General features: G+C 35.1%; 7 protein-coding genes and 1 long non-coding RNA gene across 9 annotated transcripts in view; 5 read left to right on the top strand and 3 right to left on the bottom strand.

Annotated features, from left to right (window-relative positions):
• The window catches only part of LOC9312045 (ubiquitin carboxyl-terminal hydrolase 26), a 6,585-nt gene extending 2,129 nt beyond the window's left edge, over positions 1 to 4,456 (top strand). The window contains 11 exon segments of the mRNA XM_021026485.1: positions 1 to 656; positions 938 to 1,046; positions 1,261 to 1,439; positions 1,574 to 1,858; positions 1,936 to 2,143; positions 2,411 to 2,482; positions 2,939 to 3,154; positions 3,397 to 3,660; positions 3,748 to 3,889; positions 3,966 to 4,133; positions 4,215 to 4,456. Of these exon segments, the coding sequence (XP_020882144.1) occupies positions 1 to 656; positions 938 to 1,046; positions 1,261 to 1,439; positions 1,574 to 1,858; positions 1,936 to 2,143; positions 2,411 to 2,482; positions 2,939 to 3,154; positions 3,397 to 3,660; positions 3,748 to 3,889; positions 3,966 to 4,060 (2,226 nt within the window). The 3' untranslated portion in view covers positions 4,061 to 4,133; positions 4,215 to 4,456.
• A 196-nt stretch (positions 4,457 to 4,652) lies between these two features.
• Positions 4,653 to 7,431, bottom strand: LOC9313754 (autophagy-related protein 13a). 2 transcript variants are annotated; one of them, XM_021026484.1, is made up of 4 exons: positions 7,237 to 7,431; positions 5,732 to 7,063; positions 5,442 to 5,623; positions 4,653 to 5,155 (listed from the first exon to the last, which is right to left on the bottom strand). In XM_021026484.1, exons 2-4 carry the CDS (start codon positions 7,043 to 7,045, stop codon positions 4,837 to 4,839), a joined length of 1,815 nt encoding a protein of 604 aa, XP_020882143.1. In that variant the 5' UTR covers positions 7,046 to 7,063; positions 7,237 to 7,431; the 3' UTR covers positions 4,653 to 4,836. The 2 variants fall into 2 exon arrangements, with proteins under 2 accessions (XP_020882143.1, XP_020882142.1); XM_021026483.1 differs by having other exon boundaries at positions 5,732 to 7,430.
• Positions 7,432 to 9,717: 2,286 nt separating this feature from the next.
• LOC9313753 (protein RESPONSE TO LOW SULFUR 1) lies at positions 9,718 to 10,238 on the top strand. Its single transcript, XM_021025587.1, has one exon. The coding sequence runs from the start codon at positions 9,788 to 9,790 to the stop codon at positions 10,070 to 10,072; it is 285 nt and encodes a 94-aa protein (XP_020881246.1). The 5' UTR covers positions 9,718 to 9,787; the 3' UTR covers positions 10,073 to 10,238.
• A 3,465-nt stretch (positions 10,239 to 13,703) lies between these two features.
• LOC9312044 (protein RESPONSE TO LOW SULFUR 3) lies at positions 13,704 to 14,206 on the top strand. Its single transcript, XM_002877638.2, has one exon. The coding sequence runs from the start codon at positions 13,795 to 13,797 to the stop codon at positions 14,086 to 14,088; it is 294 nt and encodes a 97-aa protein (XP_002877684.2). The 5' UTR covers positions 13,704 to 13,794; the 3' UTR covers positions 14,089 to 14,206.
• Positions 14,207 to 14,693: 487 nt separating this feature from the next.
• On the bottom strand, positions 14,694 to 16,273 carry LOC9312043. The gene is made up of 6 exons (XM_021024640.1): positions 15,864 to 16,273; positions 15,661 to 15,776; positions 15,459 to 15,582; positions 15,234 to 15,382; positions 15,092 to 15,154; positions 14,694 to 15,000 (listed from the first exon to the last, which is right to left on the bottom strand). The coding sequence occupies exons 1-6, from the start codon at positions 16,161 to 16,163 to the stop codon at positions 14,970 to 14,972; spliced, it is 783 nt and encodes a 260-aa protein (XP_020880299.1). The 5' UTR covers positions 16,164 to 16,273; the 3' UTR covers positions 14,694 to 14,969.
• Positions 16,274 to 16,505: 232 nt separating this feature from the next.
• Positions 16,506 to 19,024, bottom strand: LOC9312042. Its single transcript, XM_021024641.1, has 4 exons — positions 18,917 to 19,024; positions 17,384 to 18,713; positions 17,104 to 17,228; positions 16,506 to 16,794 (listed from the first exon to the last, which is right to left on the bottom strand). Exon 2 carries the CDS (start codon positions 18,673 to 18,675, stop codon positions 18,235 to 18,237), a length of 441 nt encoding a protein of 146 aa, XP_020880300.1. The 5' UTR covers positions 18,676 to 18,713; positions 18,917 to 19,024; the 3' UTR covers positions 16,506 to 16,794; positions 17,104 to 17,228; positions 17,384 to 18,234.
• On the top strand, positions 17,385 to 18,059 carry LOC110228544. Its single transcript, XM_021026214.1, is given in 3 exon segments — positions 17,385 to 17,454; positions 17,850 to 17,981; positions 17,984 to 18,059. Coding segments are annotated over 3 exon segments (246 nt in total). The 3' UTR covers positions 18,028 to 18,059.
• A 3,624-nt stretch (positions 19,025 to 22,648) lies between the features above and the next one.
• Positions 22,649 to 25,062, top strand: LOC110228083. The gene is made up of 5 exons (XR_002331683.1): positions 22,649 to 22,957; positions 23,149 to 23,228; positions 23,486 to 23,540; positions 24,500 to 24,608; positions 24,709 to 25,062. It is a non-coding gene; the product is annotated as an uncharacterized LOC110228083 (long non-coding RNA).
• The last annotated feature ends 303 nt before the right edge of the window (positions 25,063 to 25,365 follow it).

The following is a 25,365-nucleotide window of genomic DNA, read 5'->3' as shown; positions in this document are numbered from 1 at the left end:
AGATTGGCAGAGTCTTCTCAAAACAAGTTGACATACGATCTCTCTGCTGTGTTAATCCACAAAGGAAGCGCTGTTAACAGCGGACATTATGTTGCTCACATAAAAGATGAAAAGACTGGCTTGTGGTGGGAATTTGATGATGAACATGTGTCAGAACTGGGTAAACGTCCATTCAATGAAGCTTCTTCTTCAACTCCACAATCTGAGAGTAATGGTACGGCTAGTAGTGAGAATATCACAGATGTCATTCAATCAGGCTCTTCAGACTGTAGGTCTGCTATTAAGTCAGAGGTTTTCTCATCCAGTGATGCTTATATGCTGATGTATAGTCTTAGATGCGATAAACAGGAAAATCAGGAAGGACAGAAAGAAAATCCTATTGACATATCTAAAGGAAAAGTTGATAGTGTTCAACAGCTTAAAGGTGGTTATCTTCCGTTACATCTTTATGAATGGATCAATAATATGAATGCAGTATTCCTTGAGAGTTGCAAGCAATATGATTTAAGAAAGGAAAAAGAATTGAGTGCTTTGACTGAAAGGAGGCAAGAAGTACGGACTATCCTTTCAGAAGCTGCTGTTCAGTCACTTGAAGAACAATATTTTTGGATCTCCACAGATTGGCTTCGTCTATGGGCTGATACCACTTTGCCTCCGTAAGTAAAGCTCCTCATACATACATTTGTTGTTAATCTCTATATACTATCCTTGCCAACTGCATTGCTTTCAACATACAATGCATTTAAATCTGCAACAAAATATTGTATCGTTCAAATGCATCATCTACAAATTATCAGAATATGATGGCGACTTTGTACCCCACACCAAACTTCTAGACATTGTTTTCCCTTTGAAAATTTGTATTGGTAAATATGATTTTCTATTTAGCAAATCAGTATTAAGTGTTCTTGATTATATTTGTTCTTCTATGATGTAGCGCTTTGGACAACACCCCTTTACTGTGTTCCCATGGGAAAGTTCTTGCCTCAAAAGTAAATTGCATGAAGCGGATATCTGAACTTGCATGGACCAAGTTAGAATCAAAGGTATGCAATGTGTAGCTCATGGGTTAGTTTCTTTCCTTTTTCAAGACGGAAACTTTATTCATTTCAAGTTTGCATCAGCTGCCATCTTTGTGTAACTATTTGTCAGACAAATTTAAAGTTTGTAGATTCCAGTAGACTGACTTCTGTTCGATTATCAACATTTTTCTGATGCTATGTTATTATTTCTGATGGAATCATTTTCTCTTACATTTAGTTCAATGGTGGACCAAAGTTAGGGAAAGCGGACTACTGCAGGGACTGCCTTATGGATGGTGCTCGCATGGTTGTCTCTTCTGACAGTTATAGGGATCGAAGAACATTCATGAAAAGCATAGCAAATGATGTTCTTTCGGGAAAGTGTGAGGACGGAATGTATTATATCTCTAGAGCATGGTATGTATTCAAGTGTCTTGTAAGTTTGATGCATATGCAGATGACGCTTTTATTTTATGGAGCACTTAATTACTATTATTTTGTGCGGTGTTTCCACAATTAGCTGCTTCTAAAGCGTAATAGCATGTTTCCAGGTTGCAGCAATGGATAAAAAGGAAAAATCTTGATGCTCCTACTGAAGCAGATGCGGGGCCCACAAATGCTATTACGTGCAATCATGGAGAGCTGATGCCAGAGCAAGCACCAGGGGCCAAAAGAATTGTAGTTCCAGAGAATTTCTGGTCATTCCTTGTTGAAGATGCTCTAAAAGTGATGCCAGAAGATGCTTCGGATTGTACTTGTTTCCCTGTGGACTCCAGCCAATGTTGTCATTGCACAGAGGAACTTTCTGAGGTTGCATGCCTTGAGGATTCACTAAGGTTAACCATGATTAGTAATTATTTTTGTTGGTCGTGACACTCTTAAATATTTTCTTACCTTCTATTTGATGCAACAGAACATTGAAGGTCAAGCAGCGCCAAAATCACGAGAAGTTAGCCACGGGAAAGAATATACCATTAACGCCACAAAGCCGATATTTCTTGTTGCCTTCTCCGTGGCTAGTGCAATGGAGAATCTATATTAACATGACTGGAAAAAATAGTTCTTCAGCACCAGAGCCTGAACGTCTTGATGGAGTCATTAATACTCTCAAATGCAAAAAGGTAAGATCTGTTACTCGGCAGTGAGTTGGTTTCCAATTTACTGGCAGTTGGATATTGTGGGGTAAAGCTTTATGTGGACAGAAGTGATTAATTCTAAATCAGTGTCCCTGACCACTTTCTCTGTTTCCTCGCATAGAAATATTTTGATATTTGTTAGTAAACGCGGGTGAATATAACCTGTCTTATATCAGCAGGCCTTCTTTCATCCCCTCACTATCAGTTTTGAGCATAATACTAATGGTTTGTTCATATGGCTGTTTGTTTCAGCACACACGACTCCTTGAAAGGCTCCCTGAACTTGTCTGCAGACGTGGCTTGTATTTTCAGAAAAATCCATCTGTAAGTGATCATATATACCGTGTGATGATTCTTAATCTATTTTGAGACCGTTTATAACAGTAAAGCCAATATCGGAATGGGAAACTGATAAGTGTTCATCACAACACAGAGAGGCTTTAACAAACACTTGTCATGTGAACATAAATAACTTGTTTCTGTATAAGGATATTATAAATAAGAGATTAATCAAGAGTAGAGAGGTGTCTGAGTGTTTTGGGACTGGTTTTAGAGCTTGGAAGTAAGGTGTCTGATAGTATGGTTCCGTGGTTCTGTGGTGTGATTGTCTTTCAGTGAGAAATAAAGGGAATCATGTTCTGAATTTAACAAATTGGTATTGTGATTGTCGATTCAGTTTACATCCTCTCTCGTGTTCCGTGGCTGTTTAATAGTGTCAAACACAGACTTGGGGAATCCTGACTTTGATCTAATCTCTAGTACTTTTGCACCTTTTTCTAGACAGACAAGCTGACAATCATCCCTGAGATTGATTGGAAATATTTCTGTGAGGAGTGGGGAGGGCTCATGGAGAATGGAATATCTGCTCTTATTGAGGTTGGTAACAATACAGACCAAAGTTCATCCCCAGACATCATTGACCTTGAGAAGCATTCTTCTCCGGATGATAATATGGAGGTTGATGCTCAACAGCTTATTCTCAGGGCATCCCCAGAGGTATTTGCATTATTATCTTGAGCCCTTATTTTTGGTCAACATCTTGAGCTTGTGATATAATATTGAATGGCAATGTTGGCTTAGCATTTCACATTGGTCCATATATGAGGTTCAGATGCGTTACAGTATGCTGTTTTTTTTCTTAAAAGCTAATGTGATCATTTGCTTTCACATTGATTATCCATTATCGTATGACTTCTATGAATAGAGTCGCATTTAATAGGATCTTTTATTTTCGCTAGATTTGTGAGGAATGCATAGGAGAGAGAGAAAGCTGTGAGTTGATGCAGAAACTTAGTTACTCTGAGGGAGATGTATTTGTCTGTCTTGTGCGTGGCAAGGAAGCTCCAAAAGCAATGTTAGAGGCATCTGACTCTAGCTTTGAGGTTGATCGGCGTACTTCAAAGCGATCTCGGAGAACAAATTATGGAAACCTGACAAGCCTGAAAGTGTCTGCGACAACGACTGTATACCAATTAAAGATGATGATATGGGAATTACTTGGGGTAAGATTCTTTTAGACATAGTGTTTTTTTGTTTCAGTAGATTACTTGCAGATACACGACAAAACGGGGCTTTAATAATATATGCAGGTGATGAAGGAAAACCAGGAACTTCACAAAGGCACAAAAGTGATTGATCAGGAATCTGCTACCCTTGCAGACATGAACATATTCCCTGGCGACAAGCTTTGGGTGAGAGATACCGAGATGCATGAACACCGCGACATTGCTGGTAACAAATTTACCATTATTTGTTGTCTGGTTAGAGAGGTCCATGAAAAAAAATAATCATCTTCATGTTTGAACAGATGAGTTATGCGATAAGAAAACAGGAGCTCAAGATATCGAAGAAGGGTTTCGAGGGACTCTATTGACTGGGAATATCTCTTCTGAAGCCTGCTAGAAATTGTAATTTGAGATCAGAGTGTAAAAACAAAATGCGTAAGAAAGAGTCATTGGCGGATCATCTAGATGAGGTAAGACATCTCATAAGAGCTACTTTCTCAAAACTATAATCTCTTATCTTCGGTGGTCTTATGTTTTTTTGTGTTTCTCAGTAGCTGTGCAGGAGACGGATGACACATTTTTTGGGTCAGTTTTTTGTAAAGGCAGGCAAGGCAAGGCTTTGGAGCTTCTTTTTGTGTAAAAAACAAACGCTATGATTTGGAAAAAGCTTTTGCACAAGCTGAATTTGTGTAGATTCAAAGGCTTATTGTGGATTGCTATTTAAAGCTGACTTTTGTGTGTGTATTTTTTTGGTGTACTCTTTATCTTAACGGGCGTTGCGTTTTAACCTCTTCTCTCTCTCTAGTTGAAGCTAATGTCTTAAATACCGTTTTGTGCTGCTCATCTTGTGACTTTAAAACCAAATAGATTGTTATCACAATAGGAACTATCATATATTTCATGTTTTATATAGAAAGAGGTCCTGATGAGAAAACAAGGTTTACACATGATTTATCAACAACAGCAAAACCCTCTATAAATTTCACAACTTTATAATGAAATGATTCAAATTTTATTAGTTTTTATGTGCAAATTCAGAGGCAAGTTCTTTTACAGAAACTGAAACGTGATTGCTCTTTGGCATTTATACAACAGAGTTAAGTACTCGTCATCAAATCCATATATACAAACATCCATCCGATAACTCATATCTTGATCGCTCTTCGATTTGGCTCAGTGGACACGAGTTGCTCCAGACCCACTTTTGGATTTGGAGAGAAGCAAGTCTTTGAGCTGTTTGTAGTTTCTCAGCTCCTCTAGTGCATCTGATGTGCTACGAGCCATCGAAAATTCAGATTCTGTACCTGACACTGAACCTTCTCTCTGAACCCCAGACATTGACGCCATGTAAGTGCTCGAGTCTTGTCGTAATGGCGGTGCTGTCTTCAGCATGTGAACCAGAACACCAACAGCTGCATCCTGTGATGACCTTCTCCCTAGAGGTAGCGACTGTGATATAGAGCCTGAAGTTTTCCTCCGGTCAAGACTTTGGCTGCACCGAAAAAATTGCAAAATCTAAGTCATTTTATATTACCAAAGACTAAAAAATCCCAAGAAGTGAAATTGACGGACAAAAAAATGATAAAGGAACAGTAAGAGAAAGGCCAAGTATAGAGTGTGAATGCCAACAATTTCACATTAAACAAAACAGCCAACACATTAGTGTTTTCTTGATGACATCTTGTCATTGACCAACTCTCTGTGTAAAGATTTCAAAAAACTAATCCAAGTATATAATATTTCCTTTAAATGATTTAAGTTAGGTAGTGGGATAAAACCTGTACTGAAGTCCTGACTCGTCAACATCATCGAAATCAAAAGGGCATGAACAATCAGGGTCATCCAAGTCGTCTTGGGAAGATAATCTACTGGGGCTCCTAGAAAACCCAAATCTTGGTGAGTCACTCGAAGACAGAACTCCTGAGAAGCGGCCTGAATCGTATTTGCTGTCCTTTGACAACTGAAGAGTAGATATAAACCAAACAACAAAATATCAGATAAGGCAATACAAAAGCTTGTGATCTTGTTCTTGCATCAAGCAAGACACATATAAAGTAAGAAGCATAACCTTCTGGGCAGGGTACTGGTTCATTAATCCAGGAGACTCTCCGCTTCTAGAACTCCTGTACAATGCAATCCCAGGCAAAGAGTCCTGCGATGAAGGGGAACGTCTTGTGCTTTTGGGGGAAAAAGGAGGAAGTGGATTCCTACCTGGCTCAGAGAAGTTAGATGAAACGTATCTATTGAATGTGGCTGAAGAAGGAATGGTCACTGGAGCAGTCCCTGGTCTCACATTAATGCGCGGACTGTTACCCCCAGATATGTATCTTGGAGTAGACGGAGAACCCGATGGCGAAAAAGGAGGTGAAAGCTGGTGATTGTCACCAAATGCATCTGTACGTGACCAGTGGAAATCATGTAACCCGGGTGAAAATTGATGTGAATGAGCAGGAGAAAAAGATTGGTTAGGTGTTGGGTATTGAGCTGGAGGTCTGTGAAAGCCGCTAGTCCAGCTATGTGGACGTTCAGCAGATGAACCAGTCAATGGAGGCCGACCAGCTCTACCAATAAAGGAATTTCCTTCAACACTTTTCCCTGGAGAAGGGAAAAACCTCATAGGATCAGTTGCAGGACTTCCTACATAATCAGTTATGATTCTCGGAGGCAATGTGATATGAGCACCGAGATTGAAATCAGATAAGTCAGAACGGTAAGTAACCGATGCACAAAGACGACCAGGAGGTACTTCAACTGGAGCAAAACGAAACTCTTTCATTGTTTCCGTCACAGGACCAGAGAATATATCACTGAAAGATGAAACCTTGTAAATCAGATCATAACCAGAAGAAGCAAGAGACGAACTCAGCTGCCTAGAAACACGATAAGCAGGAAGAAGCCGAGTCTGCGCATAAAGAGACCGCAACAGAATGATAGATTTCTTGTAAACCTTCTGATAACGGGTAGCAGACTCAGAACTCAGAGGAGACATAATCAAAGGATTCTCATACTGAACAACCCAACGCTCAATCACAGTCTCAGCTGATCTACCAGTAGAATCACCATGATGATCATCATCAACATCCAAATTATCGGTTGAAATCGGATGAACAAGAATGATATCAATAATCATAGAATCCAAAATATTCCTATGCCAAGAATGCAATTTCTCCAACGCAGGAGGACGATCTCCCATCACAAGATTAAACCATTTATCGCTTTTTCTAACATTAAGACCTGATGATGAACGCTCACGACTACGACCACGAGATTGCAACGAAGGGATTCTGGAATTAAGAACTATGTGTAATGCTTTTGGGAAGAAATGAGAAACAATCTGCTCTAATCTTCCTATATCTGATGGCAAATTCTCTGGAAAATCCATTGTTCTTCACACAAATCCCTAAAATCGAAACAACAACAACGAAAATTGCTAAAAATATCACCAGATCCCTAACAATGGAGATCACGAATCGTTGTTTTTGGAGAAGTATCTAGCGAAATACAAAGCTTCAGGAGGATGTGTATCATCAAGAGATGAAGAAAGTGAAGAGCAAATTCGAAAGTTAGGGTTACCGTGAGGAAGATAGAGATCAGAGAAGCTTTATTTGAAGATCTGAGACGTCAACGATGGCGTGATTGTGTTTTACACGCAGATGATGATGATCATGAACATTAATAAATAAAAAGAGTTTCAGAGGTAGAAGAAACAAACACTCACGAACACGATTTGAGATCACTGTGAAATTAATTAAATTCCGATTTTCGTGAATGCAACCAATGACGAATAGCCACGTCTTTGTTCTCTTTCGTTGAATTTTTTTGTTTTTCTGGGTTTACCCTTATCTTGTTGGCTTAATTACAGGAGACAATAGGCTCTAATGTATACAGTGAATCTGAATCTCACGCGCCTTTGTGGTAGAGATGGTGAAGTATACGCGCCAAGTCTGAGAGTTAAAATGGGCTTTAATGTTTAAAACATTTAGGCCCAACATCTATGTTCATGGTGGTGGAATATAGAGTTCAAAACTATGTGTGTCTCTTGAAATTACAGACTGTCTAGTTGATAATTTAAAACCTGCAGAATTTTTAAATTTTATTGATTGAATATAGAAGCTTACATATATTTTTGCATAGTGGTATTTTGCACATTTACTTAGGTAATTTATTGTAGGCATATACATACTCCATTTGATTCAAATTAAATATCGTTTTCACAAACTAAAAAAGTATGTATTGTTATATTGTATCATTACAATGTAAAGCCATTCTTGCAATGTACGTAGCTTAGTGTTCTGTGTTAGTATTATCATTGTGTAACAATATGTATTCAAACGAACATAATGCATGTTACTAACAAATGGATATATAATGTTATATATGTCTAGTATATTTTTGGCGATTGTACACCAATTTTTCTATTTTATAGTGTTTGTAGATGTATAATGTCTTGAAACAACAGCGGCAGCGTTTTCCCAAATTAATAACTTGTTATCATGTGAGAGCATCTCCAATGCTCATGTCTATATTTACCTCTATTTTAGAGAAGATTTTGCTCCAATGTTTGCTTCTAAAATAGAAGAGAGACAATATATGCCTCTATATATAGAACAATCCAATGTTTCTCTCCTCTATTTTTAGAGAAAACTCTATTTTAGAGACATATATTAGAACAAAATCTTTTCTAAAATAAAATTCTTCTAAAATAGAAGAAAATATAGACATGTGCATTGAAGATGCTCAGAAACAAAAAAATTCCTTAACTTTCACAATATCACACGAAACACTATAGGGATTGGCTTCAGATGTCAGCTATTTCAAGCCCTATTAACTCAATAATGTAATCATGATCAATATACACCACATTCCACACACACATATCAGACCAACACACTTTTCCTAAAAGGCTACCACAAATTTGTTGGACCAGAATTACATATAAGTAAATTGAATTTGTGTAAACCACGGCACAATTATTGATTATTATATGCACACGTTAACCATGTCAGTAATTATCCATTTATCAATTTATAGTAGCATAAACGACAATTTGTTTATTTTAATTTTCAAACTAGTTAACCACATTGATGAACTGGAAATTTCAAAACTATTATTGTATAAAGTTCATCTAATAAATATGTGAGTCGAACCTAAACTGTACTGATAGAAGATAATTTTTATCATACATACCCAAAAAATAATAATCAATATATTTTTTGGGTGGTCTATTCTAATCTTCAAAATTTTAATTTGTTTATTATTTTACTCGTGGCATACATAAGCCATGACCATGAGTAGGCATGGACATTCGGATTTCAAATCGGATTCGGATCGGATATATTCGGATTCGGATAATTCGGGTATGAGAGTTTATTATCCGTTCGGATTTTATGATTTTTCGGTTCGGTTTCGGTTCGGATATATTCGGATTCGGATAATTTGGGTAGGAGAATTTATTATCCGTTCGGATTTTATGAGTCATCGGTTCGGTTTCGGTTCGGATAGGTGTCGGATTCGGATCGGTTTTCGGGAAAAAAAACTTAAAAATAGTTCAATCTTAATAAAAATTGGTTTAATCTTACTAAAATTTGGTTAAATTTTGCAAAAATATGTATAATTTTAACAAATATAACTAAAATTTTTCCCAAATCTAGAATATTTAGGATATTTTTGTTATTTGCTATAAAATTACAACTAAATATAACTAATATTTTTGGATATATAATTTTTATTTCCGGTTTTCGGATATCCTTTTGGTTTTCGGTTCGGATCGGATTCGGTTCGGGTAATTCGGATAGGAGAATTCATTATCCGTTCAGATTTTGTGACTATTCGGTTTGGGTTCGGTTCCGAATTTTTCGGATCGGTTCAGATTTCGGATTTTATGTCCAGGCCTAAGTATCTTTTAGTTTCACGTAAAGGAGAGAATATTGACCCAAATAAAAAAGTGAGAAGAAAAATAAATATCAAGAAGCAGATACATTGAACCTGGACATGCTAAATCTACACAAAACGCCTATTAAAGAACATCATCAAACCCTAACACTCTACAAGGAAACAAAGTTTTTTTTTAAAAAAAAAAAAAAACACCTTCACACGCAGAATCTAAAACTAATTAAATTAATTAATGGCGAACCGAGGAGGGTACGTGACGGTGGCGGCGGAAGAGATGGAGGATCTAAGGAGGAGGAACATAGAGCTCTCGAGAGAAGTGGAGGAGATGAAGACAGAAATGATTAAGTTGTGGCAACGAACGGTGGTGGCGGAGGAGGCGGAAGAGCGACTCTGCTCGCAGCTAGCGGAGCTGGAGGTCGAGTCTTTAGATCAGGCACGTGACTATCACGATCGCATGCTCTTCCTCATGGATCAAATCTCTCGTCTCTCTTCTTCTTCTCTCGCCGCTTCGTCGTAGAGTTAAATATATATATATAGTCATGTAGATATTTATTATCATAATTTATGTATAGTTGTGTATGTGTACATATACGTTTGGTATACATGTATATGTTATGTTTTCAACATAAATTAAATGTTGAATCAATTTCTAGTGAATAATTAGTATTTCTGATAATTATTAAGTTTGTTGAGATCCATTTCTAATGAATTAGTGTTACTTATCATAATTGCACAATTTGTCTATGGAACCATAATAAGAAGAAGTTTTTTTATACATGAGTTTCATGGAAAGTTTCCACAACTTTAGGATTTTTTTTTGGGTCAATGGAAACCATAGAAAGACTTTCATGAAAATCTTATGAGAGAAGAGAAGGTTCAATGATTTTCCATGGAACCATAATAATAGTTTTTACGAGACGTAAAACATGAAATTGTGTAAGGTTTCCATTGGTCAAGGGTCATTTTCTTTTTCTGTTTCATAATTAGTTATATAACTTTATTAAAGTATATAACTTTATTTTGTTATATAAAATTCATTTAGCGCAATAAAAATAGTATGCTGATATGTGGTGCTGGCAAATTAAGAGGGAAGACTGACATTTCGATTTTGACGTGATTCTGTTTGTTTTGCTATTAATTAACTGTTAATTAGATCATAATAATTTGAGATAGTACCCGACGAGAATATTCCATGCGTAGATTAAAAATTATTAACATCTCTAATCTCTATTTTAATCGGAAACGGTACCGGAATAAACCGAGTCTGCCAAAAATGAATAGAATCTTTAATTTGTTTAATTTTGAGATGTTTTTTTTATGAACAAAGTTGAACCAAATTAGCATAAATTAAACCGAAGTGAGCCAGTATGTGATTTCGGAAGACTAAACCGGACAAGAAAACATATACATTGAACCTGGACGGTAAAGGAACTCAATCAAGTTGTGTGGTCTAAAATGTAAGCATCCCACGCTCTGAATTTGTTCATGTCGCAATCTTTTTTTGGCATTTTTTAATAATTGGGCGAAATAATATTCCTGATTTTTTTTTTCTCTTCTTTGGATTTTTCTGATGCTACTTTATCCATGATTTTGATATCTTGAAAAGAGGGATCTACCATTATTGGAACCATTTGTCTACGATATCGACCGTCGAATTTGACTGTTTAACTACCAAGATATAATTCTTATGATATCGGGTGACCAAACTGTAATTAACTATACTTTCATGAATCATGAACAATTTATGAAATAATTACATTATATGTGCCAATAGTTTGAGATAGCCTAAAAACTTTGGCCTAAATTAATGGGTTTAATTTAATGAAGGAATGACTAAATTGGTGGATTCACGAATAATTAAATTAGTAGGAATAATCGTTACGTGTTTCATTGGTGCGAAGGCCATTGACTTGGGAGAAGTAGAAGTGGTCCAACGGAAGCACGAAGAAATGGGATATGACACTTACATCGACGTGATTGGTGACGTCACCTATATGTATCTCCACGACGTTCACCGGTTCCTAATATTCAATTAATTCGCATAATACTATATGATTTTCTAACTTTTTTGTGTATTTAATTATGGTGATGATGATAAAAGAAATTTGACACCTTAATAAGCTAGTATTAAGGAGGATAACTATAAGATATTTTCCTAATCACTATGAGCTATGATGAGCAAATTATATGAAAAGTTTGATAGAATATGAGATTTTCTCTTAAATGTGTCAACTTTGTGATATAATAAGATACATATATATCTACAATAGGTCAGCAGATATACTTGTAGTCTTGTACCAGCATGGATATGTATGGATGTTGCAATTTGTAGATTAATGTAATAAAATCGTACCCAAAAAACATTTTAAACCTTTTAATTAGGTTACTAGTATATCTAATTAATAGTATTAGTCATCATTAGTGTGATATATTTTTGTATATTTGGTTTTGTATTAAATAGTTATCTACTTTTTTTTTATATATATTTTTTTTTATATAGTTATCTACTTTTGTGTGTTTACATAATATTAGCTAGTTCATATCTAAATGATATATTTTCTGATAACGATATCTAATCTATACATTAATCTAGATGATTTTCTTTTAAATATTGCTTTAAGAAAACTTGAGATGCATATATATTCAAAGGAATATTGTAAAAAAATTAAATAGATATCGCTAAAACGTTGGGATAAAAATCGAGTGATCGTATATTCGTATTCAAGTTCCGTGCAAATACTTTTTTTTTTTTCGTCTAAAGGATTCATTGATTCATTGAATTATCCAGATATTACAAACATCAGCCCAAACAAGGGACTGCAAGAGCCCTAACGATTAAGGGAAACAAGAGCCCCAAAGGATAAGGGAAACATACGCCCAAACGAGGGAAGCATACAACCAAAACAGACAATTCTAAACCAAAACCAAAACCATCAAAGCAAAGCGGATTTAACTCTAAAAACCAAATTAAAGGCAGTCGGAAGAGAAGCTTGGAAAGGGACTCCAAGCCCAAGCAGACGACAACACAGTCCACAAAAGAAGAAAACTCGGAGAACAGATACAAAACGCTCACGAGAGAGAATGGATAGAGCAGCCAAACAGATTAACAAGGAAATTGTAGAACCGAGATGAAGAAGAGCACCAGCCAAAGATTGAAAAAACCACCCCTTTTCGACCGCTATATCTTCAATTGAAACTCAACCCAGTACCTCTTGAGGAGTGCTTCAGCCAATCCAGGGGAAGACACGAGGCTACAGCTGCTGAAATGCTCTAGTTGAAAACCTTGTTTAAATATGCGGGGAGGAGGAACCTTCATCTGCTGGGCGAGGTAAAAGGGCCCCGAGAACAACTTCTTCAAAGAGAGGATGATAACCTATTATGTTCCTCCACGAGAAGACTTCACACCGATGCAAAACCAAAGGCAAGAGAAAAATCAAAAACACTTAAACAAAGATAGCTCGGATTTGGACCATTCTAATTCCGTTGAACCAACTCCAGAGAATCGACTCGAATGGCAAAGGTATAGACCAGTCGAATCAACTCCATCTGAACCAAAGAAATGACATTGAAAGACAGCTCCATTTCTAGATCTGAAATCGCAATCAAAACTTCGAGGTAATCGAAAGCAAAGCAAAAGAAAAGAAAGAACAGACAAAGCTAAAGCCTAAACACACACGGGGCCACCGTCGGAAGGACGGCGGCCACCGTAAATGGCGAGATATAGATCTAGGTTTTTGAGGCGGCTATTAGGTTTTGAGAGAAACCAATGAAATCGAAAGATGGTTCTAGTATATTTCGATAGATTCGATTCACAATATAAAAAAATGGGACTGTTCCGTTCCGTGCAAATACAAATCTATAAAAATAAAATTAATTCATCAAAAAAAAAAAGTCTTCAAAAATAATAATTATTGTGATAAGTCTAACAAAAAAAAAAATTATTGTGATAGTCTTGCATGATATGCTGCACCACGTGTTGTTACTTTTCTAAGGCAAAAGACAGACAATGATGTCGACAAAAAATAAAAATAATGAAAAATAAGAGAACACGAGATACATTGAACCTAGACACTTTGCAATTCCAAAGACCAAAACTCAATAGATGCCTCTTAAAAGGATCTTCACAAGACAAGAGAGAATTTATGAAAGAAAAAAAAAAAAAAAGACAAGAGAGAATTTAACCGTTTAACACAAAAAAAAAGCAGCAACACAATTGTTTTATTTATCACAATTCAACTAATGGGGAAAGGAGGAGGTTATGTGACGGTGACGGCGGAAGAAGTGGAGGAGCTACGGAGGAGGAACGGTGAGTTGGAGAGAGAAATGGAGGATATGAAGAAGGAGATGGTTCAGTTGTGGCGGCGGGCAGTGGTGGCGGAGGAGGCAGAGGAGAGACTCTGCTCGCAACTGGCGGAGCTTGAGGTCGAGTCTCTAGATCAGGCGCGTGACTATCACTCTCGTATAGTCTTTCTCATGGACCAAATCTCTCGTCTCTCTTCTTCCTCTCTTGAAGTCGTTGTAACAAATTCGTAGATACAAAATTGTTATTTTGTCTTTAGACCTTTTTATTGTGAGATCCAAGTAGTTTAATGTTAAAAAGATATGTAAATAAATTCTGCATAAAAGATTACAAATTTTCATTTTCATCATATATAATCCTGTAAAATTATGTCCAGAAAAATGTTTTGAAACCCATGTTGACAAAAATTTGTTTGGGGAAAATTGAAATTATATTTTCTTTGTTAAAACAGACATTATAGTATTCATGTAACGCTTCTGATTACAGAGACGTCTCAGAAAGTTTATTATTTCGTGGTCACGCCTATTGTTCTAATGAAGATATTTTGATCCACGAAGTTAACATTTTCCTTCATAAAATCTGCATTAAAACAAGACAATTATTGAAGTCATGTAACTTTAGTGATTACGACATAATCAGAGACGTCTTACAAAGTTTCTCTTCTTTCGTGGTCACGCTTATTGTTCTTAGAAAGAAGACGACTTTAAATCAAACATTAAACTAATTCAAGTATATGGAGTTTCACATCAACAACAAAAATTAGGTAGAAAGAGTTTATCGAATCCCTTTGGTGATTGGCCTTTTGTGTGAACCGAAATTTATCGAATCTTGATCTTAAGCCAATCAACTCTACACATAATATAATCATCTTATTCTCATACAAAGCATATTCCATTTTCGTTTTATTCAGAACCTATAATCCAATTCGATTTGAGACGAAATACTCATAAATTTTAAAAGAGAATCAAACATTGCTAATAGAAACAGAAGAATCTAACAAGAGTTCTTCCTGCAGGCAATAGCAGCTAAAAGTAAAAGGCATTACATATGTGTTTGAAGATCGTTACCATCAAAACAGATTGATTAAGGTGATAACCATATAAACAACAAGGCTCTACTTTCGTTTGCCCTTTATCTCCGGGTCCCTGTACTCAAAAGAACAGAGAATAGCTCGAACAAATTCAGTAATTATTCGTATATTTGATCAATGGAATAGCAGAGAAGTTGAATTCAAACCTCTGGATATGGTCTAGGATCATAAGTCTTGGCCCTGGTGGGATGTTCGCATCTTTCAGCGCGCTGGATTCATAAATTATTAACTTTAGTTGCTACATAAACAAAGGCTAGTGGAAACTTTAGAGGGACTTTAGATTATTACCTATCAGTAAGCAATGGCAATGTTGGATCAGTTAAAAGTCCTTTCTTGAAGTTCTTCTCGTATTTCTCTAAACCTAGCTTCACTAGCATCGTCCTTCCTCGTGTGTAAAACGGATCCTCAGTGCTCGGTTTAGAGAACCTTTCTCCCAACTTAGGAAAAAAACCGGGAGTTAATAACAAATGCTTTCATGGTAGAGACTAGAGAGTTTCCAATATGATCACTCACCTTAAAAAACACTCCTTGAAAAACAGCGAATCCCGCCGCAGTGGTGATCGCATTCATAGGTTGTCCTTGCAATCCTTGACTCACCAAAGAGTATGCAAATCCAGATCCTAATGCCGCCACCACTCTACAAAGTTCAGCTAAATCATTACATTCTAAAACTTTCATTCACAATGATAACCAAATCGCAAAGATTGAAACTTACGCAGACTCAATATCCTCTTTGCCTCGAATCCGCTTCATTACTGAAGCAATTCCAGCATTAACACCGGTAATGGCAGCAAAATTCCGAGCTTGGACCCAAGGACCACCCACAAGAGCCTACAGATTCACAAACCCTAATTCTCATATCTCAATTACAACAACAATGGACTTACTTAATTAGATGAGGTTATATAGGGTGGGAACCTGAGCTTGTTTCAGCGAAGCAATAGCTTGAGGGTCAACGCCGGCTTGAGGCATTTCAGGAGAGAGTGTTCCCATGAGACCACCAATGAAAGCTCCTTGTACACCGCTCATGGTGGAGACGACGGCGGCTTCCACCGGAATCGACTGTTTCGATAACCACGTCTTGAAATTAGTTTCTACTTCTTTGAATTTAACATGAAATTGCTGAATTGGATTCTGCTGATCGTTGAACAAACTCGCCATCGCCATCATTTCTCCGCCGCTTCTCTTCTGATCTCCTCCTCCACCGCCTACCACCATATCTCGTCCTTTTTTTTTTTTTTCTGTTGCGACTTTGAGTTTTGTTTTTTTTCTTCTTTCGGTTCTCTGCTTCTCAGTCTTATCTCTCCCTCCTTCCCATCTCCCATTGGGTTATGTTGGGCCTAAGAAGGCCCATTTATCGGCTTCTGCCACATTTACTCAGTTTTGACTTCTGAAATTGGTCAATTTCTCCATTCTTTTTGGGTAAAAAATCTGTGGCTTCTCAGGGTTTTTCTTCGGTTGAGAATTTGCACTAGGACCAAAACTCACATGGGCAACAGTGTATATATATAGAGAAGCTTGTTTTGTTTCTGAATTTAGATGATGTTTGAAGCATGAAAGAGGCTCAAATAGAAATTTGAATTATTTGCATATATCAACCATAGAGATCTATATTGTATCAGTAGATCTCCTAAGTGGTTACTATAAAAACAAACGAAAAAGAGCGTTGAATGTGGAAGGAGGACTCTGTAGATTCATGGATAAGATTGATGATGATGATTCACCATAAAGATTCTCAAGGTACTAGGTTTGGATCTTGATGCTGACCTTGGGGAGCCACTGCCACACCTTGCTGTTTTAATTCTGACTTGGTGGATTCGAGATTTGGCAGCTCGGTTCATTCTCTAACCTGGATTATACAGAAGAACGACACTTAATTCGTCGGATTCAGCTAAGAAAATGTCAAAGAATAATCAGAATGTGCAAAGATTTCTGCAAAGTTGAAGAAAGCGTTGTAGCAGATTGAAAGGCACAGAAGGAAGGAAGACTGTAGTCTTATATTAGATGTTGGATTTGAAAACAGAGAAAATGTCAGAATTTAGATACTATCATTGATTCTTCATACACCAAAAGATCTATATCTTACATTTTGCTCTAAGTTGAATATAACATCCATTATAATAATCAATAGGTAAGGAGAAATGTTCCAGCACTGTACCTTATAATATAGCAGGGGACGAGTCGACAACCACCACACCTTTTTGGGCAAAATTCTCTGTAATCCCTGTAAGAATAGTACCAACTTTATATTTCCTTTCTTTCACGCAGTTACATTTATTGGACCTAGTCAGAGATGTTTGAAAAAAGCAGGACCTCAGACACGTGGAAATAGAATGAAAAGAAAGTAACTGGGTGATATACAGAGGCTAAAGCTTGCAACATAAACGAACAAAACAAAGAAATGGACAATCGTCACGGGGATCTTTCATAAAATTTACCATGTTGGGTATCATTTCTTTCGACAACTGTCCTTCCTCTGCTGTCTCGATCATCAGTTTACCAATTGCGCGTAGTTGCCTGCTGGGCACAAACATAGACCTACCTATAGAGAAAAGTTCAAGCTTCCAATTGTTAGACTTACTCCTCAAACACTGAGAATTAAGAAAAATAACAGCCTAATCATTATACAGAGAATAATGGTAACTAAAACTCTCTTGCATGGCAAGATTATGAAACCTGCACAAACAGAAAACATTTTCAGAACTTCTAGTGCTCATTAAACAAGGAAAGGAAGGAAATTGATCTTCACAAAATATAGTTTACAATAATGTCTCCATTGAGAAGATGAAGGGGAATATTCTACAGGATGACAAACCAGAAAGAATTTTTTCTTCAAGAACCTGGTGGAAACCTACACTGCAATTTTCAGCAATGTGACAAAAACCTGTCGCAATAAACTGACAGGAATAACCAATGGTATCTTGTACCAGTCGAAGCAAGCAAAACAAGATACAAAGATAAACAAACTTAAAGGTGCGCGAGGAGAAGCACTAGAAAGAAAGCTGAAACAAGCGTGTTATTCTACTTCACCTAATAATATGAAAACAAGAACGTCCAGAACAGAGTAGTAGCAGAATTATAAAGTCTCTCCTACGTTAAATACTACATAGAGTTCAACAATACTAAGATAAAGTGCTTCTTCAGACAGAGAGCTAAGCCTAGTCTCTCTGGAAGAGCACATGGAATAATGTCTCTTATTGCATAGTTGTCCAAAATGAAAAGGGAAAGGAAGTTATTCTAGGTGAGATAAAGGAAAAGCCTCTCAGAGATAGAAAAGATCAACAAAGATCTAGTTCATCTCCATTCCATCTCCAGCTTGGCTGCAAATTGGGCTCACAGCAGCAAAAGACCTCTCGAAAGGAGAAGAATGAAACTGAGCATCACGTCGACGACGCTTAACACAACTTTCAGAGGGTTGTTGACTCTCATCATCAAGCTTCCTCCGAACTCCTTTAACCGCCTGCTCTTCAGCCGAAGAAAGCGGGAAAATCCGACCACTAGCTCGGCACAAAGAGTTATGGTTATCATACAAAATCCTTTGGTTGCAGTTCTTGTCACAAAAATGAGTCAACCCAGTTAATTTGCAACGGTACATATTCCCACAAACATTCTCATTCTCGCATTTCCAATCACATTTGTGACACGGATTGGGTCCATCGCGACCCAATAAAGCAGACAAGTAAATAACATTAGCAGAGCCAACCACATGAGATTTTCCAAATACCTCCATTGTTAAAGTTACTCAAAGCTTCAAACTTTCTTCACTCACTGCATAACCCAAGAAACCCAGAATGAATCACATATGATATGGAAAATTACGTAGCCTAAATACCAAAATCGATCCACTATTAGAGATAATTTTTCCTAATCGGGCACAAATTTCAATCAAACAGAACTAATCACCGCAGATAAATCGCATTATGAGATCCGAGAAGAACAAGTAATGAAATAAGCAGAGAAATGAAACAGACCTGATCAGAAGCAGCAAATTTCAAACCCTAATTTTGACTCGGTACTGAATAAATTTTTGCTGGAGAAGAAAGTTTGTGAAGAAGAAGAAGATGAATTGGTCATATTTAACTATTTATAGAATCAAACTAACTCCGTTACTAAAAACAAACGGTTCCACTTGGTCCTACCTCATCCAATATTTTTCCACTTCATTAGTATTTGTTTATTTACTTTTATTATCTGTTTTTAAAAACATTTACACATTGATTGAGCTAATTTATTATTTCTCCACAATTTCTTTTGTCTTTTCTTGGCGGTGAATGGGGAAGTTCACGTGTCGATTAATTTATGGTTAGATTTTACTTAATATCTACTCGTATATTCCATAATAAATGTCCTATTTATTAGGCGTGGGCAGGAAATGGTATTGATAATTTAATTAATTAGTTATTGGGTATTTATTTATAGGAAGACGGCAGAAAAAGGTCAGTGTAACGGTAACGGTAACGGTAACGATAAGAAGGACGTGAACACCTTCTTTGCATATATAGCAATAGAAAGAGTTACTAAATTTCTAATAGCGATAAATCACAATTTGAGGTAACATGATGATTGAAGTTCTGTTGAAGCGACGAGACCAACTTTCCATAGACCCTATATACTGCTTTAAACCAGAAGTGTTCATGTGACAATAACCTATTAGAGGCCACAAAGAAGCCCAAAGATTAGCCTCATGAGAAATCTATTAGTCCATGTTATTAGGTTTTGTAGTAGGAATTCTCATATATATATATGTTATATAAGACATTGATGAATGCAACCAAAGCTGCCTCCAGGGGCGGAGGTATATTGTTATTATGGGGGTCAATTGACCCCTATGGATTTGTAGAAATTTTTAATTCACTTGTAATATTCTAAGCAAAATTCAGGAAAATGGTTTAAAATATGCTTATTGACCCCTATAAAATATTGTTCAAAACAGATTTTTAGTTTTACTATAAAAATTGACCCCTACCAAGACAATGGCTGCCTCTTTGAGCAGCCACATTCATCTTTTATGAAACATAATGGAAATCTATTTTGCTCTTGAAGACAAACCTAAAGCTTTCACCTTTCTCTGTTCTTTACATTTGAATAAAGAACCATATGAGCTATCTCATTTTCAGTTTCATATTTCTATGTTAATAAGCTATCTAAGAGCATTGTTTTGAGTTTGTCTACACAACCTTCATCACTAGTCCAATTCTCTGATTCTTTATGAACTATAAACTCATGTGTTGGCAAATTACCAGATACCAAACAAGAATGTTTTTGACTCCATAGATAGACGATATTAGAATCAAAGGGATTCATTGCCATTGGAAAACATTCGAAATTTAATCAGACAGATGCCATGTTGACTTCCGATGTCAACAATTGCCAACATTCATCCTCTAAGCTGTTAATATTCAGTCTCCAAATCTTCAATCTTTGATGTAGTACATCAATGCAGATCACATCTCCTCGTGAAGTAGTCAAACATCTCTTAACATTTAAATTATATGGGACAGGGAGAAGTATAACCCGACATTGATAATCATCGGTTTCAGGAGCATAGAAGTTATGAGCTATAATAAGGAATCCAGGTTCATTACTATATGAATCATGTTGCCACAGGTATAGCCTCCCGTCGAGATCGTGACTTCTATGCTCATGAAAAAAAAAATATATATATATAAGAATCTAGGGTTTTGGGAAGACAACCCCATGTGTCGGATCCATGGAAACCAAGAGCTTCTGTGATGGAATGAAGATTCTTGGTTGCAAATATGAGCGACCGAGATGACGAGGAGTTTCGGTTTAGAGAGACGAAAAAAATGCGGAAATACCTCGATTCTATTACCGATTTTAATGTTTTACACACCGATTTGAATCTCACGATGCTTTTCATCGGTAATCTCACTATTATCTCCACCAACATCGACTCTAGGATTGTTGTTCTTTCTATCTCCATTGAGATTTGCTAAGGGGTTAGAGCATCTCTATTGGTGAGATCTCATAAATATATTACTAATATATATATATATATATTTTTTGGCAAAAAAATAGAGATCAATATTAATATTTTAAATTTTATTTAATTTTCAGTAATTTTTTAATACAAATATCAAATTACATGTTAAATATATTCAATGGTATTCAATATTAATAATCTTAATCTTAATAACAATAATTAACAATGCAATCCATTGTCAATAATACTATCAAGAGTTATAATTTCTTAAATAACACAATTAAGCAAAAGCTATATAGTATTATAGTGTAAACTTATGAAAAATAGGAATTTTTTTTTTAAAAACTAGACATGATTTTATCAAAATATCAAAATGTTGACAAAAAAGTATCAAATTTTTTTTTTTTTTAAATATCAATTTGTTTAGAAAATATATTATGTAATTGTATAAACTAAATATCATTTTTGGAAACAACATTAATCTAATATTTTGAATTAACATTAAGTACAATATCAAGTAAAATTAGTGTTAATATATATAATTTAAACATTATAAATTAGTATTTTCATTTAACATTAAACTGAAATCTATTAATAAGTTTTTTTTCCTTTTTTTTCTTTGACATCAAATTGTAAGAATTTTGTATATAGATTTTTGTTACTATAAGCCATGTTCCTTTGTTGATCGCTGCGACAAGCACTGACACAAAACATAAGAAAATGAAGAAGGAGAGATGAGTGAGAGAGAGAGTCACTGCGACCTAAAACGAGCGGAAAAGAAGAATTTGAGTTGCTGGAATTTCCTAATTAGAGTCGCTGCTACATACATAAAGGTAGGGGTGTCAAAATGGGTTAATATCCATGGGTTACCCGAATCCACCCATGATTTTAGTGGGTTTGGGTAGAATTTTTTTGCCCATGATTTTAGTGGGTTTGGGTAGAATTTTTTTACTCATATATATAAATGGGTTTTAGTGGGTTACCCTATTAGGGTTATGGGTTTAATGGGTAAAACTCATTAGGGTCATGGGTTACCAATGGTTTCATAACCAAAACTAAAAAGTAAAATTTATATATATCTACTAGATGTTAACCCGCGGTACACCGCGGGCATATATATTATTTGAAATTTTTTTTTGAATTATTAATTTCAATATTTTAGTTGATATCATGTATTTTTTCTATTAATTTAAATGTATATATTGATATAGAGAGTTGTATATATCTATAAATGGTAGAATAAGTCAATTTCAATATCATTTCTTAATAATAATATTTTAAATTTGTATTAATGTTTACTCAAACCCGTTCCGCAAAACCCGTCCCGTGTTATTTTAAATTTTTGTATATGTTTAGATATTCATTATATTTAAAACATTTTAAGAGTTTAAAATTAACTATATTCTACAAAATTTAAACAGTTTAACTAAAAACCCGACGTAAACCCTATACAAACTTTTAAATGTGGATGCTTGATAAGTTAAATTTTCTGTTCATTCGGATTTGGATTGTAAATTAATTGTGGTTATGAAAAATAAACAAAAACTATAAATATTAAGAATATATTTAAACTATAAAAAATTTTAAAATAACACGGGACGTGTATTATAGTTGGATGAGATTATATGGTGGGACGGGTAAGAATCGTTATTAATAAAATTTAAAATATTATTAACCTGACATTTCTAATTTTGTTAAATCTTTATATTTATTTTGTTAACACCATAAATATTAGACATATTGAATTAAACTGGTCAAAATTAAGATTATATGAAACAAAATTATCTCCTGGTATATTGCGGGTTAAATCTTAGTACTAACATAAATGTGGGAAAAAAAAAAAAACCAGGTTTGTGAAAGGAAGAAGCTTAATTAGTCGGTTTAATCTCTTGGAATGCCTTCCATTTCGGTTATTGTATAATTGGTATTGGTACGACAAAATCTGGTAATTGTAAGGCATTTTGCCATTTCTAAAAACCTAATCAATCAAACACAAATTATCTTCATCTCTTTCTCTCTCTCGTGTTCATCATTGAATCCCAGATTTTCCATTATTCTTCAACAATTGGTGAATTCTAGATCGGATATATCTTACATCCATAGATTTACTGTTTCAAAATTGAATTGAGGATAAAATACAAAGTCAAATTATCGAATTATCGATCTCTGATATTTTTGCTGACTTTGAAAATGAAAGCTAAGGGAAAGAAAGGAGAAAAACCCTAACGAAATTCGCATCATTTTTGTTTTCATTTGCAGTTGCGAATTTTGGGATTGGCTGAAGCAATTCCGATTGCACAACAATGGCTTCTCGTATCATCATCAATCATTCCAAAAAGGTTTCTCTTTCTCATATTTTTCTTTCATTTTTCTATGGGTTTACTTCTGTTTTTGATCTTTTAAGTTCTTTGATCTGGTGAAACTGAGTTTATGCATTTGTTTTTAAGTGTTTTGCTCTATCAGTAAAAAAAAATTTCTGAACTGAGTTTCGTTTATAGGTTTTGACTTAATCTAACTATGTATTTATCTAAAGCACCCGGTTCTATTGTGCCTAGTCCCATAATTGAAAAAAATCCTCGCCGTGGAATAATTGCAGGTTGATGAATATGGACTTCATTATATCATACTTTTTTAACATGGACCATTTAAAGGTAATTAACTACTTTACTCCATTGATTTAGCTTATGTTCTTAAACATGTGGAATATGCACAATTTATAAAACTCTGTCATCTTTCCTTCATATTAATAAGCATTAGAACTGAGATTCTAAGAATGAGAGTTGAGCAAAAACATCCTTTATAAGAATCTGCAAATTAGAATCAAGCTGATTCTCTCTTTGATTTTCTAATTTTCAATATATAAATCAAGCTGATTCTCTCTTTGATTTCTAATTTTCAATTAGTTTTCTTCATAGTTTTTTGCTTTAGAGCCTGCAAATTAGAATCAAGAGACGAACTAAATTAGTTTAATTGAAGATACAAATAAGTCAAACATCTAGTGCAGATGCTTAGATTGTTTTGAATTCTTCTACTTCTAGAATGTAGGGATTTGCATCCAATGGAAACCTTTAAACGTGGTAGATTAAAAGATTTTTCTACCAGCGTTAAAGCAGTCATCAAGATAAGATTTCTTACTTATTAAGAACTTTTAGAATGTTGGAAAGAGTAGGATATACGAACTCGTACCTCTATATTCTTATATTAGACCAGAAAACACTTGGTAGAATAACGCGACTGCAACATGCTTAAAGTTAGTAATATGCTATAAGAAGTAATGCCATGTTATATACATAACATGTTTATCCATGTTATCTTGTATTTCGGAGATGAAAAAAAATCTTGTTGAATTCAAGACTAATTGTTATGAATCTAATGTTTCAAAAGTACTAACATTCACCACTTCACCAATTGTACGTATGATCTGACAATGACACAAAAGCTTTTAGTTAGTTAAATAATAAACATAGATGAATTAACAATTTATACAATCAATTAAGAAAGCTTACTAACTATTAACTATGCTGGATTAATGGGGGCATTTAGAATTTCCTCAAAAATGGTAAAAGATATATGCAAGCTACCTGATTTTCCCGGTATTTCTTGTATGCAGATCAAGTTATCATAATTTCAACAAACACACGAAGATGAAGCTGTCAACTCAAAGAGTAATCTTTGCCCCCTAAGACATAAAACATATCAAGTTAGTTAATAAGAAAAAGGTTTAGAACCAAATTTTAGTACATGAAAACTTACTTAGTCATCAGTCTAGACCATATCAAGAGTCTCCCTTTTTTAACAGTATATTGTCTATGAATGCAGGATCTTAAACTTGGACGCACCATGCGGCTTTGTAAGGTCTCAAATATCAAATCTCTGAGATTGGAATATGAAGCAGCCACTGATTCTAGAAAGGCTTCTCTTATCGTGTTTAAAGGTAAACGTTGTGGTGATGTGATAATTTTTTCTGTTAGCGAAAACATATTTATAGATGTCATAGTCTCTTGGCGTTAGGTTAGAGAATTTAAGAAAATCGTGTGGAGAAAGTATAGGATATCTTCACAAATCTTTGATTCGATAATATATAGAATATGCTTTGTAGAATATGCTTTGTAGATGCTTCATCAAAATTAAGAACAAATCGTTTGATTTATGCTATATTTCCCATTGATGTTATGTATATTGAATGTAGACATTATATTGTTCAATTTTATTAGGAAACTGAATAGATTTGCAGAATATATTTAGCATATAAATAGGATACAATGAGATAAACAAATATGGTTAGTTTACATAATCTCATCATTGAGATATTATTTAATAAAACGAATTAAATATGGGCGGAATTTGTGGATAATCAGAGGAGGGAAATAGATGGAGGTGTGAGAATAAATTAAGGAAACAGAAAATATAGTGTAATTGCAGTTATAAATGTCATTTTTTTTTAAGACAACATTTCTAAAATTGCTTATCCAAGAT

This window comes from Arabidopsis lyrata (assembly GCF_000004255.2).
Source record: "Arabidopsis lyrata subsp. lyrata unplaced genomic scaffold ARALYscaffold_5, whole genome shotgun sequence".
Classification (NCBI taxonomy): domain Eukaryota; kingdom Viridiplantae; phylum Streptophyta; class Magnoliopsida; order Brassicales; family Brassicaceae; genus Arabidopsis; species Arabidopsis lyrata.
Note: the sequence above shows the minus strand (reverse complement) of the source record. Positions and strands in the feature narration are given on the sequence as shown.